Source organism: Lepidochelys olivacea (genome assembly GCF_965140295.1).
Source record: "Lepidochelys olivacea isolate rLepOli2 genome assembly, chromosome: 1".
Lineage (NCBI taxonomy): Eukaryota > Metazoa > Chordata > Testudines > Cheloniidae > Lepidochelys > Lepidochelys olivacea.
Window position 1 is genome coordinate 60,784,651 of NC_140411.1, and position 20,067 is coordinate 60,804,717.

The 20,067-nt window shown below is 37.4% G+C and overlaps 1 protein-coding gene across 6 annotated transcripts in view; it reads right to left on the reverse strand.

The window, feature by feature from the left end:
* Positions 1-2,865: 2,865 nt before the first annotated feature.
* Positions 2,866-20,067, reverse strand: part of LRCH1 (leucine rich repeats and calponin homology domain containing 1) — a 232,464-nt gene continuing 215,262 nt past the window's right edge. For 3 of the 6 annotated variants that reach the window (XR_014710349.1, XR_014710350.1, XR_014710351.1), the window contains 2 exons: positions 16,114-16,371; positions 5,403-5,491 (listed from right to left, as the gene is read on the reverse strand). Coding sequence is in view for 3 of the 6 variants with exons in the window: in XM_084619897.1 (XP_084476023.1) it covers positions 4,665-4,706; positions 5,411-5,491 (123 nt within the window). In the remaining 3 variants the exon portion in view is untranslated. Of the gene's footprint in view, positions 4,707-4,999; positions 5,492-16,113; positions 16,372-20,067 lie in introns of those variants that run through there. The other 3 variants (XM_084619898.1, XM_084619899.1, XM_084619897.1) reach the window with 2 other exon arrangements.

Here is a 20,067-nt window from a genome sequence, read left to right on the forward strand (position 1 = left end):
ATTTCAAAGGCAGTACGTTTTCAAGCAGCTGGGGAAAAAGTAGTTCCTTTCCTGTCACCAAGTCCTGCGCAGGTGCATGGCAGTACAAAGTTTAAGTAAGTGACTGCTACAAGTGGAATTAAAAAAGCATCGTTTTTAAAAAAAATTAACATTTAAGACAAAGGGCTGATCTCCAGGATACTGGTGCCCTTTGCAAACGAGTTATTGGGCCAGCTCAAATGTTCTAATAGAAAATCCCAACCCTGTATTGGTGCTGTGTGCCATGTTTTATGACACCTGAGATGGTGTGGTGACCACTCTTATCAGCTGTTTCATTCAGCATGGGTATGTTGTAGGAAACACTTCCATTTTATTATATGTAGCAAAGTATGTAAAAAGTCTTTCCTAATTCATTCTGAAATAGCCATTTAGCTTGAAACAGCAGCATCTGGTGCTGTGATTAGTGCCTAGAGCATGCGGTTTGTGAAGCATCAAAAGCTGGAAGATTTGTCTTTCAGGCATTACAGGCAGTCCTTGACTTTACAATGTTTGAGTTATGATGAACAGCACAATGTTTATAAATTATTGTTTTGACTTTACAGCACTCTATGGGAAATTCAAGTTATGTTTTTGACTTAAGTGATTTGTGTTGTAAGTCCAAGGGCTGCCTGTATTTTAGCTGTAGCCTTGTGGGAATGGGAGTCAGGACTCTTCAGACCTAATCCTGCCACTGACTATTGCAGGACTAAATCACAGCGCCTCTTTGTTACAGTTTCCCTATCTATACAAAAGGAACGATATCCCTGCCATCAGACTTTGCAAACAGTTAATTTAACCTTGTTTGAAATTTGTACCATGTTCACCTCAGTAAGAGCAAAGTGTTGCTTTCACAGAAAAATTAAGAGCTCGAAATCAGAATGTGCCATCCAGAGGGGATTTCCATTACAACCTCTCTATGCATGCAACTAAGCAGAAACCATTTTAACTACAGGTATAGAATTCCTCCTAGTATCTGACATTTATCATTCTACAGTAACAAGTGTCAAGCATTTGGGTGCTGTAAGGTATTAAAAGCAGATGTGAAAAGTTGTGGCATTTCCTTTAAAAAAGAATACAGGGAGTAAAACCTTAAATTTTACTTCAAAGGAGATTACATCATTAATGGATCCTAAATATAACATTAAACAGGATCATTTAACAAGGGTAAGTTTAGCGGTAGCAAATGCAGATCACCACCAGCCTCTGTGAGAGAAGCAGGCTCGTACGTGTTACATTTACAGTCTATTTTTAAAATCTGAGTACTGTGTGAGATACAGGAAATGCAGCTCCTGCCTGAGTCTTAATCTACTTTCCAGCAAGAGATCTATTACAATTTCAGCTTCCATGTTGAAACACCAGCCCATATACAAGTTTGGATACAGAAAATACCTGTTGCTTTTTCTAGCAAGAATGCAGAATCACTTACTATCCTAGAGCAAGTTTGCTTTGCTGACAAAACTTAGCAGCAGTGATGAGTCTGATGCTTTCTTTTAAAGCTGATTTTTAGAGGCAGTGCAAGTGAACAACTATGCCTTCAAGAGGCTCTTTTCTATGAGAAATTGTTTTAGAGCCCTGCACAGTGGAGGAGGTTTTATAAAATTAACTCTCAAAGAAGCTAGATTTGTACACAAGTCCCAGATCCATAACAGCAATAAAATGCCTTGCTCTTTTGGCTACCAATTGAAGTCAGGGGGAAGGCAGGTTTTTGGGAATTGGATACCTCTCATACTGCAACTGAAGTACCCTTCACACTGACCTCGCTTCTTCCTTCCAGGATCTGGTTACCTTGCAATAACTGACATGACAAATAGCACTGGGGCAGAATTTCTACCATTTGTGATGCCATCAACTCCTGCAGCAGAAATAAAGAATCCTTGATTCAGCAACAAAGCTGAAAAGCTAGTTCAGCAAAAAGGTTGTTTATCTTTGACTGATCCTCCCTTTCTCTCTCTCCTTAATGCAGCTCTGTACCTGTGTCGCTGTTTGTAGAACAATGGAGACATTCTACTTTCCTACTTTTCACATCCTCCTCTCCTCCTTTCTCTAGCCTCCATGACTGGGGTGTCAATATTCACTGTCTTGTGTGTCCAAGTTAGAGCCCAGTGCTGCACTTACTACTTAGACACAGTGCTTACTACCAAAATCAAGGGCACTAGTCATGGTAGTTTTAGGGCCTCAGCCCAGGGATTGTAAAGTCTTCAGGAAAGAGACTTGTACAGGGTAACACACATGCTATAATAAAAGACATGCAGCTGTAGAGGCTATTTGAATTTGGAGGACAAATGATAAAATTATTTTCCTTACCATACACTTTTTTTAGTGGCTAGTTGCAGGTCTGTAATCACGATCAAATACGTTTATGCCTTTAATCCCACAGTGTGTTTCCTTTCTGCCAGCCGTGCATACAGCAGCTGTGTTACCCCACAGCTTCACTGCCCCAAACTAGAATCTAGAGGAGGATCATAAAATAATCCAGTTAAGGTGTAGCCTGATTTAAGCAGAGAAGATAGAGATTTACATAGATTTTGCTGTTCTCTCAGCACAGACTGCATCAAAGAAAGCTTTTACAGTGAAATACCACTATGCTATAAGAACACACCCAGAACCACCCAAACATTACAACTGTCTACTTGCATTTGTGTATGGTGGGGGTTTCTAGCAACTTGTCTGGAGAAACGGACTCTGCAAGAGCAAAGGGCCTTTAGCTAGGTCTGGCTTGAACTTTGGTTTCGCCTCCCCCCCCCCGCCCCAAAAAAAGAGGCACTTTGCTTCCTTTACTTGCTTGCGATTTCCTCCAACAACGATAGATTTATTATACAAATTCTCAGTCATGGGAGAGTCAGGAAATGAATACAAATAAAATGATTTAATTGCAGCCACAGTAAAGTTGGCACTATATACACACAACATTCACTGTTTATGGTATTGTCAGGAGGCCATGCATTTTTATTGCACATATAAAGTGTACAAAGATTCATGAAGATTTTCTTTTTAGCCATACAGGTTAAGACTGCATAAAAAAAGCCGGATTACAAAATATTTAGCGCTATTTACAGCCAACTTTAAGCAAATACTGAAAGTCACTATTAGGAGGAAAACAAATTAATTATGAAAAAAACAGGATTTGTCAAAATAATAATTACAAAACTTCATGTTGCCATATATACATCATAAAAAAAATACTCAGGAACCTGCATTTTACCCTTCGATGCAGCAATCAATATTCCTATTTATATAGTCAATTTCTGAATGCTTTTAAAGTTTGATATACTCTGAGTTGAAAACCTATTTTCTTTATATTGTTCATGCTATTTGACAAAACAGGTATTTGTGCAGCTCTGTAAAATATTAAAATACATTTTAATTTAGTGTTAAAGTGCACAATATATTTTATAGGAAACCATATGCTAGCTGCCAGTCAAAATTGCAAAGTAAGTCAATGTTCCCTCTATAGAACAAAAGCTTTTACTTTGGTTGAAATAACTGAATATTCCATGCATACTGTATTATACTGTCCTTGAGTTCACATTTTCCGCCAAACAGATGGTTGTTGATGTGTACCATCATCTGTGATGTCGAAAACACAAGGTCTGCATTCAAAACAGTATATATTCAGGATTAAAAATATAATTCCTTGGAATACTGGTGGTTTTTTAAATGCAGTGTGTCTCTGTGTGAACAGGCATGTAACTCTGCCTAGAATATGCAATATTGTGACAAGTGTACACATTCTTCAAACAGATGGTTATTTCTCTCTCCATAGCCTCTTTCATTTGCCCTCTACATTGCCTCACTTTTGCTGTAATGAATTTCAAACTCTCCTTCCTTAAATGTAACAGGGACCCCTAACGGCCATCCTTTCTACCACATGCAACTTCCCTGTCTTGTTTGCCTAAATTACTTACATCACGAGATTTCCATACTACCCCCCCCCCCCAAAAGGATGTTCAAGAGGTTGTGAAAATCACTGTGCTAGATTAGAACTTTTCTACCTAAAATATCTGTCTGACAATGACTGAACAATAAATTAAGCTTTAAAACCTCCTTTTGAAATTAAAAGTAATGAAATAAAACTATTTCCTACTGCTGAATTGGGACAAGGGGTCTGATCCTGCAAACACTCGCTACAGGGCAATCCCACGGCAGTACATTAACTACAAGGAGAGCACTCACAGCAGTAAGCCCTGCAACCTGCAGTACATATTTGAAGGGTTAGGCTGTTACAACGACCTAAAACAACTGCAATGAAATTATATTTTCTCTTTTAAAAAAAAACCCCAAACGTATATTTGACTATCTAGAAAACTTTCTATTTTCACCTTTCTTGTGCTATTTTTTTATTTGTTCCGTAGTGCTGTATCCTTTTAAGATTACCTAAGTTACAGTGCAAAATTATATCTCAAGACACGTGACGCTAATGCACATCAGTTATTTTGTTGTAATAAAAGTTTAATGTCTTGTGCATAGTAAAATACGTATCAATCAAAAATATTTGTTCACATTTGTGTGTTCAAGTTTAATCTTTCCTTTTTTTTTTTTTTTTTTTTTAACAACAGCTATATACAAATAAAAAGGTGTGCTTCTCTTCAGCTCAACCAACTTCATCTACTGGGGGGCAGAGGGAAGTGCTGCTGGAATGTTGGAAACTAACTGGAATGCAGACCAACGCCACTCATCTTCCACAAACCCTAAAATAAAGAATGCCGTCCCAGCTAACCATTCTTTTCATGAAAGCACCTATTTTTGTTTACCGTTTATCATACATATTAGAAAATACAATTATGGAGATCTAGAATTACTGCACACCAAGTAGAATAAAAAATAACTAAATATTTATATTAAAATAAAGTGTTTAACCACAAAAAAGCAGTAATAAAATACAGTTTCCTAATTTACATTTTGCATCCAAAGGATGAATAACAACTCACTAATAAATAATATTTATATAAATATTTTATGGCTGAATATTTTTAAAATGGCCTGAAGCAACTGCAGAAAAACAAAACAGGTTAAAATTCCTATTAAAAAAAAATTAAGATGCTCTTGTGTTAATAAGATGAACATATTTAGCTGCAAGGCAGCTGTACTCCACACTTATGTAAGCGGCAGAGAGGTGGCTGTTTTAATAGCTACTGTAAAAACTGAGCTATGAAAGCAGTGGAAATGCCAGTTTGTTTTATAAAATGATTATTAGTTTGCAGTTCAACATATATAGATAGTCTGAAAGATGATTTCAGTTCAGAACTGTAGGAATACTCTTTTGGAGCAGAAGGGTATTTGTCAATGCAGTTTGAAAAGATGAGCAGTGTTTTGATACTTTTATGGCACGTTGGAGCGGATTACAGCAGAAATAGTAGTTTCATGTGAATAAAGCTTGCTTCATTGTGGTTACCTCTAGTAATGCTTGAACTGTTATGCTCACTTTTACCAAGCCCTTTTCTTCTAGGATGTGATGTGGTAGGCAGAGCTTCTCCTAAAAGAAAAAACAAAGGAGTAAAGATGAGACCACCTACCTCTTATTGCAAAATCTTGCTTTATGCAAATGCAGCTAGAATGCAGTTATCACAACAATCAGGAATCATTTAATTAGACAACAGTCTATGCTTTTTCAGAAAGGATTCTCTTGTTTTTCTGATGGCACACTTGGCCTAGTTTGAGACTTAAGTGTTCTGGATGACTCTAGGCCAACAAGAAACCATCTTATTCTTACATTTAAAAAAAGCAACCAACATTTTAACACCATAAAGATTCACAATTAGTTTTCAGCACCAAGTCTGATGGTACATTCATTTAGCATGTAATCACTGTAAAGACACCAACATTACAGACAATAGTGAGATACTGTGACATGTGCCCATTACTTTTTAAAAAAATTCCTGGGGTGAAATCCCAACCCTCTTGAAGTCAAGGGAGTTTTGCCACTGAATTCCATAGGGTCAAGTTTTCACCCTGGAATATAAACCTTGAACAGCAGTGATTACAATCAACAGATTGAAACGTGAACAACAACATTTTACATTTATGTTGATGTGCAACGGGATCACTTCATCCATCAATGGAATGCAGCAGCCACAGAACTACATCAGAACAAACAAACCTCTAGTCTATTATTCTGACTCTAACAGTAGAGAATAATCGATCTTTCAGAAGGAGGTGCAAGAAGCCCCAGAGTGAACCATTATGAAATAGCCTGCCAAAGGGGAAGTTTATTCCTAATCCCCATCTGTTAGTGGCTGGTTTATGTTTTCTAAAATAATGCTTTCGCTAATACAGCTGTGGATATTCTGATTCATAGAAACATCTAATCTTGTTTGTCATCCTGCTAAACTCCTGATATCTAATGGCAATGAGTTCTATAGGTTAATTATGCAAAAAACTATTTCCTTTTATTAGCTTTAAACGTTGTTCAATTTTTTTGAATGTCCTCTTTCTTTTAGAATGTGAGATAGGGTAAAAAGGAGCATCTGATTTATCTTCTCTACACCAGGCATCATTGTGTCTACCTCTGCCGTATCTCCCCATATTCATCGCCTCTTAAATTAAACAGTTTCAATCTTTTCAATCTCTCTTCTTATGGTAATCTTTCCCAATTTCTAATCCCTTCTGATGCTGAACAGAATATAGCATACACCATATAATAATGATATAATATTTTCTATCCCATTACTTATGCATTTTAACATTTTGTTTCTTTTATTTATTTTTTTTTCCCAGTGATAACTGGATTTTTCTCCAATTTACAGTTCAGTTAGAACCCACTAATTTGTTTAAATGACTGAAAATATTTCCTCTAATGCACATGGCCCTGACCTTGTTAACCATGAGAATTTCATCTGTCATTGTGCTTTACCTAGCTTGGACAGATCTCTCTGAAGTTCCTCATGGTCACCTCTAGCCTTGACTAGCCTAAATAATTCTGTATCATCTACAAATTTTGCCACCTCACTGTTCATTCCCAGATAACTGATAAATATATTAAACTATACAGGTCGTAGTATGGGTCTGTGTGGCACCCCACTGTTAACTTCCGGACACAATGAACACTGACCATTTATTCCTACCCTTTGTTTTCTGTCATAGCCTGCTTCCAATCCATGACAGTACACTCTCTCACTCTAAGACCACTTACTTTCCTTAATAACCTCCTGTATGGGATTTGGCGTATACTCTTACAGAAAATGCCACCAGATTGTTAATGAACGCAAGATGTCAGGACCTCAATTATATAATCAAAATGTTGGCATCTTCAAAAGTAATAAAATTCTCTAGACCTTGGTTCAATACTGTCTCAGAGGAAAAAGTACCACAATACAACTTCATGTAACACAGAGGTTTTTCCTTAGAAGCCCTCTGTCCAAGTTGTGTCTCAACCAGACTAAGCTTACCTTGAGGTTAATTAATCATGGCACAAGGCTGTGCATCTACAGGCCATAAATACATTTAGTAGCCTAGTTTAAAACAAGATAGAAATCAAACTCTGCATCTTGCGTGTCAAATATAGCACAAGAAGGGAGATCCAGAATTTGTTCAAAATTATTACATCTGCCACTGGTACTATAATTGATCTTTAAATGTAGAAGTGCAAGTATTTTTGACTTATCTTACTTGTAACTTTTGGTGTGTGGTTATACTTCTGTATCTATGAGCATACCATATTTTGGCTTCTCTTATCAAATTCACAAGAAATTATTTGAGAAATGTAAGCTTCAAGATTGTGAGGTTGAGTGTGTCTGTGGTACAGATACACTACCCCATGTCCTACAGCGAAGGTGCTGCAAGGTTCTGGCAGTCTGCTCAAGCTGGTTTATATTACATATGGAGTCTGTGGCTTTCCACCACTTTGGCTATTGTCTTCTCTTCAATGTGTTGGCTTTTGACATTATAATTCATCACTGAATTCACTGCTGTAATGAAGCACAGTATACCTAATCAACCAGCCCTGACACGTATTAATGTTGTGAGTATCTTTACCTAGAGTGAAAGGGACTTAATTGAAATCATACAAACAATCTCAGTGGGGCCAATCTTGTGTGACTGTGAGGTCCTGCAGACTCTCAAAGTGTCAGGCAAGACTGTCATTAACTTCTGCTTCCTCATTAAGGGACATTTCTTTCTGGAGAGATGTACAGAGACCTTGTAAGGCTTAAAGTTTTTCCTTCAGATGCAAACTGTCATGTAACTTGATGTATGATTGGTAGTGGAGTAACTAAATGATAAAAATGTTTTCAGTTTCAAATACAAGACAAAAATGAAGGTTTTCTTCACTTCTGGTAATATAAAGTTTATTCAAATATGTCTAATAGTTAAGGAACTGTGGTCAATCTCATATCTCACAACCCACTTGCTCATAATGTCCTCAGTTTTAGAATCTCTAGGAATAAAATATTCTGATCTGGTATTGTCAGATAAAAAAAATTTTTTACATTCTATACTGAATATGTTTTAAAGTCAGATGAATTTTTTTTAAAAGTTGTTTCTACTCCCACTGGATATGGCCCTCCCCTCACCAGATAAGGACTGGGCTAAGAAAACCCAATAAAAAGGTGATATGAGTTTCCTGTCTGAATATTGATCATTATTCTTACATTTTCAGATACGAAATTACTGTATATTAAATTATTGGACACTGTAGTGAGTATTTGAAAACCAAAGGAAAAAAAGTTACAAGCATTTGATAAGAGAGGGACATCATTTTAAAAAAAAAAAAAAAAAATCACTGCTAGGTATTTGTAAGTTTGAATGCATTCTTAAAATGATACGTCTGTCCCAAATCACTTCTATTGAAGCCAAATCTGTATCAAACACAGTTCAGTTTAAAGAGATTTATACCTCACACTTAAAAGATTTTTACTGCAAAACTGACTCACTATTCATCTAGCCACCTGTATCAGTCAGAGCTTTTGTTTTACCTATTGATTTTTCCTGGCTATAGTGTTTATTGTCTTACTCATAATTACTCTTTGTGATTAACTGTAAATAAGTTCAGTCATTCATTTTAAACCATAAAAATCTCCCCAATATCACTTTGCTTTATCTTTAAAGAAAATGAATTAACCAGTCCAAAATCTAATATAATATTCTAGTCAAGTATAAAACTAATACCTAGGAGCTCTATTCTCAAATAAAGGAAGTTTTTTTAGGACCGATATACAAGCAGACTCTAGGTTTAATTTCTAGTTTTTAAAGCAGAAATAGGTGATACAAAGGAAGACAGTACTTTGTAACCAGCATGTTCACTTTCCCCAGAATACATCTCCTTGTCCCTAATCTCTTGCTTAGTTCCCTTCTCTCTTTCACATGCTCGAAGGCTTCTACATTACCAACAAGAAAACGATGGACAATGCAAAGTTATAAAGAACAAACCAATGAACAAACACAAGGGTTATGTGTTTTGACAAATATCCCAGAACAGTTATTGGATCCTGTAGCATCCTATAAAAAGAACACACTCCTTTCACCTCATCGTTTTCATAACTAACTCAATTCTCTTGTTCACCTCAATAAAGAGTTTAAGTGCTGAGCTTTACATTCCAGATTTTTACATTGCTCCCACTATCTAACACAACCTTCCTACCTCTGCACACCCAAATCCTTTTCAAATCACAGCTCAACAACATTCTATGACCCTTTTTTTTTTTTATAAGAGAAGAATCAAATCTTACTAAGGGTATTATCCAAACTCCAAGGAAGTCAGTAGGAGCCTTTCCAAAGACTTCAATGGGCTTTAGATCAGATCCCAACCCTCCCAATTACCCATATTCAATCATTCTCCCCGAAACTTGGCCACTTCCTCTTCCTCCTCCTCTTCTCTTTCCTACCACATCTACAAATGCTATCTCTAAGACACAAGACACTTATCCTACAGCTGTCAAACAATCAGATGAGAGAAACTCACTATATTATATGACAATACTGCAAAACTTTTATAGAAATCTAGCATTTCTAGGCACTAGACCTCAGCTATGGAGGAACTCGCCCATGACTACAGTAAGACTTTAGGTAACTGACAGATTCTTTAAACATCTTTCCCACTTTTGGAAGTGATTTCTCTCTATCTTAAACTGGCATAACACCAGTGTAACTCCACTAACTTCAACACAGGGTATGATTCATCTCTCACTAGTATCTCCTTTGAAGTCAATGAAGTTATGTCACTGCTAAGAGAGTGTGAGAGAGATGGAGTTGGGCACTTCATTTCCAACACCAGTGATGGTCTCTACAGAATCTGTCAGTCAATACAGAGGAAGGACCCACCGATTTCTGCTTTGGTCATGGATGGGTCTTTTCACAACAGAACACACACCCTGATGAATTACCCAGGATCTAAGGTCTGCTTCTAATGAACTCAGTGGAATGATTGACACCTAATCATTGGAACACCTAATCATTGCAACCAGGCTAACCACATTCTAAATTTAAATTAAATTTAAAAAGACTGATATAATTTTGAATGTTATTTTCAAATTTATGTCAAAGGAAAGAACAAACTTCTTTCAATCAAAAATGAGGCAAAATGTAACAGTATAGAGAGGAGAGAGTCCGAGCCAGTAGGCTGCGCCACACAGCCACCAGCAGTCTAGTACGAAGAGAAGACAAAGTTGTAGGGATAGCCAAAAATGCAAACGCTCGCCTCACAGTAATCTTCTAGCCACAGAACAAGATGGTTGATTTAGCTGGATTTAAGGAAAAACAGGAAAATGACGGCAAGCAACAGTAGGGGGGATTCAGTATGAACTTGGCACTTAAACATATCTCTATTTTCTTTGACATTAGTTGCCTTAAAGTCAAGGCTACTGTGTGGACTAATCTAGGCTAATCGACAACTTCAAGGCAATTAACATACAACTGTCTGTTATTAAGGGAGTGACTGTGGCCACTGAATCAGGTAGGTACATCATAAAGTGATTTGATTTGCAGATGTTAACGTTCAGGACCCAGCTGTATTTGCGAGCAAAAATTGAAGAGTGAATGAAATTTTGCAATGTGGCAAGTGCTATTCTCTGCTCCTTCTATTTCTTCCCCACATTTGTAGACATAAGAAAAACTGAAATATTCTGAAAAGGCTGCAACGTGTAGCTTCTTAGAGACTTCAGATAAGAAAATGAATCTCATGTTTTTCACGTAAATAATTGGAATCAAGTATTTTGAAATTTAAGTCATCATTACAACAAAGAGGACTAAACTAGTTTTAAACAAAAACCTCTCAAATACTTTTTACAGTTTTATATACTATAGATCAGTAATTCTCAACCAGGGGTCCAAGGCCCCCTAGGGGGACCGTGAGCAGGTTTCAGCAAGCAGGGCTGGCATTAGACTCACTGGGGCCCAGGGCAGAAAGCCGAAGCCCCGCTGCATGGGGTTGAAAGCCCTGCCTGCTGAGGCTGAAGCTTTGTGGGGGCTCCTGTGGCATGAGCCCCCGCAGGCAATTGGCCTGCTTGCTACCCCCCTAATGCCAGCCCTGGCTTTTATATGCAGAAAACCCATTATTGTGACACTGGTGGGTCGTGGAGTTTTTATAGGATGTTGGGGGGGCCTCAGAAAGAAAAAGATTGAGAACCCCTGCTATAGATACTACTTTTCATTTTTATACCTTTCCTTGTTCGTATCTCAGCATCACTGACACTATCTGTACATCTATGGGAACACTGTGTTGCAACAGATGGAGCCCAGGAATTAATATTTTGGGGGGGGGTGTGTGTGTAAGTGGCTTTTAAAAACTTCACAATGACAGATTAGTGTTCTTTCACATACACAGGGCCTGATTTTTAAGAAGCAGATATCAGATATGCATGTGGAATACTACATTCATTATTAACAGCATTTGCGGTCAATAAGTAACCTCAATGTTATGAACTGCACCTATAATTAATTGTAGGCACAAATATTTTCAGAAACAAAATTTGACATCCCCAACTCAGAAGGCAGACTGGGGGCCTTTTACAAATCAGGATCATTCCTTGCCATATTATTTTAAAACACATCAAATATTTTGCCTAAACACTTGACAATTTCACTTTAATATTCTAAGAACACAACAGCCTTAAGCTAAAAGGAGAGTTAATTCCAAAAGCCTAATAATGATAGATAAGTATAATAAACAGCAATAGAAAAGGTACGCCTATAGCTAAAGAAATTCAAATACACCAGAATCTCACACGTAAGTGTTTAGATTTGTGAGATGAGAGCTAGTGAATAAGAATTGCATTTTGTATTGTGCATCAAGTGGAATGGATTCAAAAATCCCTATTGTGCAACTCTCTTCTTTTTACCTAACACTCAGATCATGTTTTAAAATATGAGGGAATGAAATAATTGCTAAGAGTCTACTACAAAATTATTCTTGACTCCTGCTATCTTAATTTCTATATATGCATACACGGAAGTGGTGCTAGTTTTTAATGAGAATGTGAGTAAAATGCCAAGGACATTTCCTTTTCAGGCAACATTGCAGAGATAGACAGTGATGTCATTATAGCTTTCGGACCAGAAAAATAGGATTTCACCTTTATTTGCTAAGGGCCTGATCCAGCTGCCATTAAGTCAATAGCGATCTTACCAATGACCTCAATAGGAGCTGGATCACGTCCAAAAGCGTCTCCAACTAGTAAAGCTTTGAGAATACATCTATGAAGTGAAGAGGCAGGTGGGAGGGTATTACGCTGCATGCTACCCGAATAGATGCCTTTTAAATACTTTCAATGCTATGACAATGCCACATGTTCTTCTATCTACAGATTTTTGGCTTACCAGAAAAAACAAAATATTTATGCACTGTATTGTAACTGTATATTAAATTAAGCAGTTGCTATTATTTGTATGGAGGTACAGACCAGATGACCTAACCAGAATCAAAGTCCAATAATGCTGGGCATTGTACAAACATACAGTAAATCTGAGTAGCTGCAATCTTGGAACAGATTACAAAGAGTTTTGAAATTTCCTGATAATCATCCTGTCATGGCAATGGGAAAACCAATGGGGAGAACTTGTAGAAGGAGCAGATACAAAATCACAACTTGTAAATGGGATATAATGGGCATATCATAGCACACACTACTTTTAACATATGAGGCAGACATTCAGCAGTGAGCAAACAAGTAGCGCTACCTGCTAAAAGCAGACTGCACCAAGTCTATGTAGATGAATTCCCATTATGGAGAATAATGGTGGAGGTGGAGAAACACTATAATTTCCAACGTGTGGAGCTGTGAGTATTCTGGGTACAATACTATGAGGAACAGCATAGAAATAGACTTCTGAATTTATCAGAGAGCACTCTGAAGCAGATGCATCAGATACGTATTGTATCTTTAAGCCAGTTTTCACCCTCTATTCCTCAATTCAGGGTGGGGATACTTGACTTGTAAAAGAAGGGCAGGCAGTTCTGTTTCACTTTTGCATTATGTTGAAATTTATAATCTACAGAAACATTACAGTCTTTATTATGCAGAAGCTGAAGGTATATTTTACTCAGTGCTGATGTATAGGGCTCAAATGTATATAACAATGTTATATATTATCATCATTAACAACTGTGGAAAAGAGGAGTCTGGTACTGTAGGTGTAACAAATGAATGTTTGAAGAACAACAACATAGGCTTTGTCTTCACTAGAAATGCTGCAGCTGCATCGCTGTAGTACTTCAGTGTAGACACTCACTACCGTGATGGGAGTGGTTCTCTCATGACTGTAGTTAATCCACTTCTTAAGAGGCAATAGCTAAGTCAAGGGAAGTCAACCTCACGAAGTCTACATCAGGGTTTAGAGCTTAGCTATGTCGCCCAGAGGTGTGGATTCTTCAAACCCGGAGAGATGTTGCTGGGTTGACCTACCTTTCTAGTGTAGAGCTGGTCTTAGTTACAGTTACAAAGCCTAAGGCATTCCTTCACAATATGGTCTGGGTTAACTTCAAGTCCACAGCTATAGGGAAACACTTGTAATGTTCCTCTTTGAATCTTGTGTTATAACTTTCCTATTGTTTATGGGAATATGAGAATTTACTTTTATTCTCAGCACTGTACATGATGAATGTGTTTATTTAATTGGTAAGGTTTGGGACAAAAAGTTAATGCAGTATCAGACAGGAACATTAGCAATAATTAGTTTAGTCATTCTGTTCAAAAGCTGAAAGAAACTGAAGAGCAATTAAGTTCACTCATTTTCTAGAAGCCAGGTGAAGAAGCAGATCTGGGAATCACAAAGGTAAATTAATTGAGGAGACTGACATGTCTGCATGTGTGGATTAGAATTTATGGGTAAAACCTGTAGGCAGTTTAAGGATTAAGTAACATTCAATTCAGAATTTGTATTTTCAGGCTATGTTAAATCACTTTTGCAATATGGGCTACTTCCTAGTGTATGAGAAGTCAGCTTTTTTGGACAAGTTTGTGGGTATGCTTATCACTGTGATTTGGAAAAAAATGTGTAGTTGTGCAACCAGTTTAACCCAATCCACCTCTTGAACAGCAATCCAGCTCTCATATCCAGTGTTCAGACTGAGGAATCATTCAGAACATGGGAGACACAAGCCTCTATTTCTTTGCACATCAGCAACCTTGAAACAACTGCTCCCTTATCTTTCCAATGGTTGGGAGATTTTGGATACTCTGGGTAATTAAACCAGCAAAACATGTCACTAAAAATATCTGGCACAGGCCAAGATGTATAACATTAGGATTAATATCATGGGCTGGTAGCAACAAGTTTCTCCACCTGATTTGATTCTAATACTCTAAATACATACAAAAATATTCATGTAAATAACATGGGAATAGGGATTATGTAACAAACATAGCAATGTAGAAAGCACTGGCAAAGAGATCGATTTAATAGACTCCTCAATTCCTAGGGGAATTCCTAAATGAGTATACTTATATATTCAGGGGATTGGTATTCTTGGGTTAGCTAAACTGATATGTTAGTAACATAATTTATGTTTACATTTCATTATGAAATAATTAGCATTTATATAAAGCTTTTCATCTGTAGATCTCTAAGTGAAGGGAAAACAACTAAATACACATCTCTACATATTGTTAAAGAATTCTTCTCAGATGTGTTACAGAATATCACCATCTCTGTTTGTACAGGTTTCAGAGTAACAGCTGTGTTAGTCTGTATTTGCAAAAAGAAAAGGAGTACTTGTGGCACCTTAGAGACTAACCAATTTATTTGAGCATAAGCTTTCGTGAGCTACAGCTCACTTCATCGTGTAGCTCACGAAAGCTTATGCTCAAATAAATTGGTTAGTCTCTAAGGTGCCACAAGTACTCCTTTTCTGTTTGTATAAATGAGGAACAGACAAGAATATTATGTAACTTGCCCAATGTCACAGAAAAGAATCAGTGGTCTGCCAATACCCACTCTGATGCCCTACTCCCTGCACCATGTTGCCTCCATTACCTTCATCCTGAAAGACCTTAAGTTCCCTTACAAATTCTGAGTTCTTTGTAATTTGGCATGGAACATGGCATGTATTTAAAAATGAACAGCAACACTACACAGTTTGACAGGGAAAGAGAAGATTACTGTTTCCAAAAGAAACTGGAGAAAAAATTTAGGGGGGGGTGGAATTGTAATGACCACAGACTGGACTTTGACCAAAACACCAGAGTAAACACTCACTTTTACAACAAGTACTATGGGATCTTTACTGATCTTAAGGACCATGGTTTCTATTCTTCATGTGGAAGATGGCACCTCTAACAAACAAAACATACTGAAAGAGAATACCGCCATCTTCTGAAATGCCAGTATCACTTCCTTCAGCACCTGGGTGGTTCCTTGGGTTCTCACCTCCAAACACTGACCAGGCTCAATGCTGCTTAGGTTGTAAGATTTGATAAGACCACAGCCCAAAATGGTATATAGATGCAGTTTACTGCATCTCCACAATCTGTGAGCAACCCAGGCAGTGTGGAAGGAAACAAGCTGCAAAAATCAAGATATATGTATGCATTTAAGCTAGGGCTGGGGGAAGTGAAGGGCGGGTTTCCCTCTACAATCAATTCAAGATTCTGCTACCTCTAGTCAAGAGATTAATAGAGAGGTTATAGGGGTGGAAGTTTGTGAGACAAAGGAAGGAAATTAAAGTACCTGTAATGTGTCAGAGATAAAGCAGAAAGTTTGTGTGCGCATGCAAACAGGTTATGATGTTAGCACATTCCAGTGATAAGTTATGTACATCAAGACTATAAAAAGTATGTGGAAAAGACAAAAGCCTATCAGATCCCAGGAGCGAAAGGTAGAAGTTGATTGTGGGGTTTTCTCCCCGAGGGCCAGCAGGGTGTCAACAGTCTTTCGCATGTGACGAATATCCGACTGCAGGATGTCATACGGAGAGCAGAGGTCAGCCTATCCCGAAGGGCAGCCATTAGAACAGAAAAAAACAGTGCATAAAATTAAAAATACAAAGAGATAGAGTTTGATAAAGCATCACAGTATTCTATTACTAGTATAAATATGTAGGAATATATTGTTTCTTTCAATTATTCCCTTAATTTACTACATGCACCATCTTTCTTTTGTTTCCTCTAAATAATTAAGCTATCAAACAATATCAAAACACTAGCACAAATATACAGTGCAAGCTCAGAGCTCAATCCTGCAAACCTTTATAGACGTAGTCCATTCAATCACTTAATCACTTAAATGGGACTAATTGCATGATTCAGATTTTGCAAGAACAGGCCCCTATAAAAGCAAGAAAGTTCTCTTAGCAGTTGAGACAAACCATGATACTGAAATCTCAGGAAAAACATACTAAAAAATAAATTGTTATGAATATAAATACAATTGTTCACCTAATATCACATGCACCTTAAAATCTGGTGATTAAATTGTTTACTTTGGCTGGTACTCTGGGATGAAAATTGAAAGAGACACTGGTTAAAGGATACTGATTAGTTTAAGAAAATTTCCAAGCTGAGGAGTTTAAGGCTCAAACTTCTTATTTAAAATTTTAAAATTAAAAATATGTGAACCTAGGCTATTCATACATTTTTGGAAGATATAAATGCCCACATGCAGCTATTTAAATTGGAATACAAACATCTAAGCAACTTGTTGCATTAAGAAAGTTGTACTGAGCAATGATATTCATGATAAGCAGACGATATTCGGTTATCAGTACACAAAATCAAACCTAAGGTGCACACTGATCTTTTTAAAATTGGAAGATGAAAACAATATGATGTGTATTTTTATTCCAATCTCCTTTGCACACATAACCTCTCTATCAATGCTCAACTCAATGCATACATGTAAGTAAGAGTATCTTTAAAAAAAATTTTTAAGTTGCGTAAGATGTAGGAAAGACAGAGCCCCATTTCATAAATTCTGAATTCTCTCATTTCATGACCCAAGCTGCCTTCCACCTTCAAATCTCAACCAGTTCCTCCCTATTTGTCAGAATCAAATCTAGAACAGGCTCTCCCCTCCTTGCTTTCTCCACCTCCTGCCATAAAAAGTTGCCTTCAATGCACTCCATTAACTTGTTGGATAATCTGTGCACTGCTGTTTTTCCCAACAGATGTCTGGGTAGTTGAAGTTGCGCATCACATTACCCAGTGCTGTGCTTCGGATGAGTTTGTTAGTTGTTTCAAAAAGCCTCATCCATCTCTTCTTCCTGATTAGATGGTCTGTAGGAGACACCACTCTGGTTTTTTACCCCTTTTATCCTTACCCAGAGACTTTAAACAGGTTGCTTCCAACTTTTGTCTCAATCTCAGTGCCAGCATATACATCTTTGATATAAAACGCCACACCTCCTCCCTTTTTCCCCAGCCTGTCCTTCCTAAATAAGCTCTATCCTTCTACACAACTATTCCAGTCATATGAATTATCCCACTGAATCTCTGCGATGCCAATTACGTCACAATTGTGATTACTCACTGGTATGTCTAGTTCCTCCTGTATATGTCCCAGATTTCCTGCATTACTATACAGACATCTAAGATATTCATTAGATTTCCCCTCTATATTCCCTCTTGTCTCTCTTTTGTCCCTGATAATATATATATATATATATATAATATAATCCTATTATATATATAGTCCTGGACATATTTTGCTTTGTGTCAAGACAAAAACTTCCAAATTTGTTGACCTGTAAGTGTCTTTATGACTCTGAGCACTCCTGAGAGGCTAAATGCTGTGGGCAGATGACTGAGTACCTCAACAGTGTGTTCATACATATATTAATGGTGAATTTCAAAGCAAAAAAGTGAGCTTTTATGTACAAAGATGGACTGTTTTTTTCCTGCCTGTTTATTCATTTAAAACAGTGGTTCTCAACAATGTGTATGCGTACCCCTGGGGGTGCACAGAGGTCTTCCAGGGGGTACATCAACTCATCTAGATATTTGCTTAGTTTTACAACAGGCTACATAAAATGGATTAGCGAAGTCCGTACAAACTAAAATTTCACACAGACAATGACGTGGTTATACTGCTCTATACACTACTATACACTGAAATGTAAGTACAATACTTATATTACAAGTAATTTATTTTATAATGGTAAAAATGAGAAAGTCAGCAATTTTTCAGTAACAGTGTGCTGTGACACTTGTATTTTTGTCTGATTTTGTAAGCAAGTAGTTTTTAAGTGAGGTGAACCTTGGAGGTACACAAGACAATTCAGACTCGTTCAAGGGGTAAAGTAGTCTGGAAAGATTGAGAGCCACTGATTTAAAATACTGTATGTCCTGAATTCCTTTGGTTTGCTCAAGGACCTTGGCAAGATCTTTGGAGAATCTTTTCCTGACACTCAACATTCAACTGGGGGCTGGAAAAGCTGCAACCCAGGACTCAATGTCCTGTAAAATTATCATCCTCCAAATCACATTGCATGTTTGCATCTTCATGCTACACTTGTCTCAAGGTCAGTCATGAAGCTCAGTGAGCATATGGTTCTGGAGATCCTTCAGCACTATCACTAAACAGCATCCCACCTTATTCCACTGAAAGCCCCCTTCTGTTTAAACGCGTCTAAAATCTTCCATTTTGATCACCCTCTTGTACTGAAACAGCATTCAGCCCGTCCCAGATCATCCATTTTTCCTACAGAGACATATGTTAATGTGATAGGAATAGAATGCTACGCTGTGGTATGGGTTAGTAGGCATAGGAGCTGCCAAGAAAGGGCTGGAGCTTAACGGTAATCTGTTCAGAAAAGAAAACAAATTCATTGCAAATGTTGTATTCCTATTGCTGGAGTCTCCTGAGACAGTTAGGCTACATAAGAACAATCAACATACATTCAAATGTTAGAAAGTGGGGAATGTCTCTCTCGGCACTTTTACAGCACATTGTTCCTAGACAGATTCTTGATCTATCTGGGCTTTGGCATCCTGCTAGCCACTCACACAATCATATCTACCTACCACTGATCTTTGTTTCCAACATTTTCTCTCTCTCATTCACTCAGTAAAACACAGCAAACTCCAAACACTTTCACCCATCTAAGCTCTGAAACACAATGCCTTTTCCAGGAAGTATAGCAGTAAATTTGTCAATTGCCATCCATGCTGAGTAAACCTGAATTCTCTTACAGAATTCCACAAGATCTCTTATAAATTACAAACCTTAATCAAATGTCCTTGATATTTAAGTGAATGAAATTTTATATGGGTAGAAACTAATGTTTATTTATTTAGATTTATGAGATTTGACCCTTTGCTTAACCCTCTATGAAAACATGCAATATATAAACAGTTAGTCAAATGGCGCCAAAAATCTATAACAAGTCTGCAACATTAGCAGAGAAAGTTTATATTTCATTGAAAGCTGCAAAGAGAAAAACAAATGTAAACCCTTAAAGAGGCGACGCGTGGCGGGGGGCAGTTGGGGTCATGTGCCTTAATTAAAAAACAACCACCTTCCTTCTCTCCCTTCCCCCAAAAGGCCATTTCCAGGCAACTCTGATTATGAGTGCATCAAAGGGTCGCTCACATCTCACTAAACATTCCACACACAGGCTGCATACATTTTGACACAATATTCTCATAATACGGAGACATGCCGTCTTATTTCTGAAACTAATCTTTT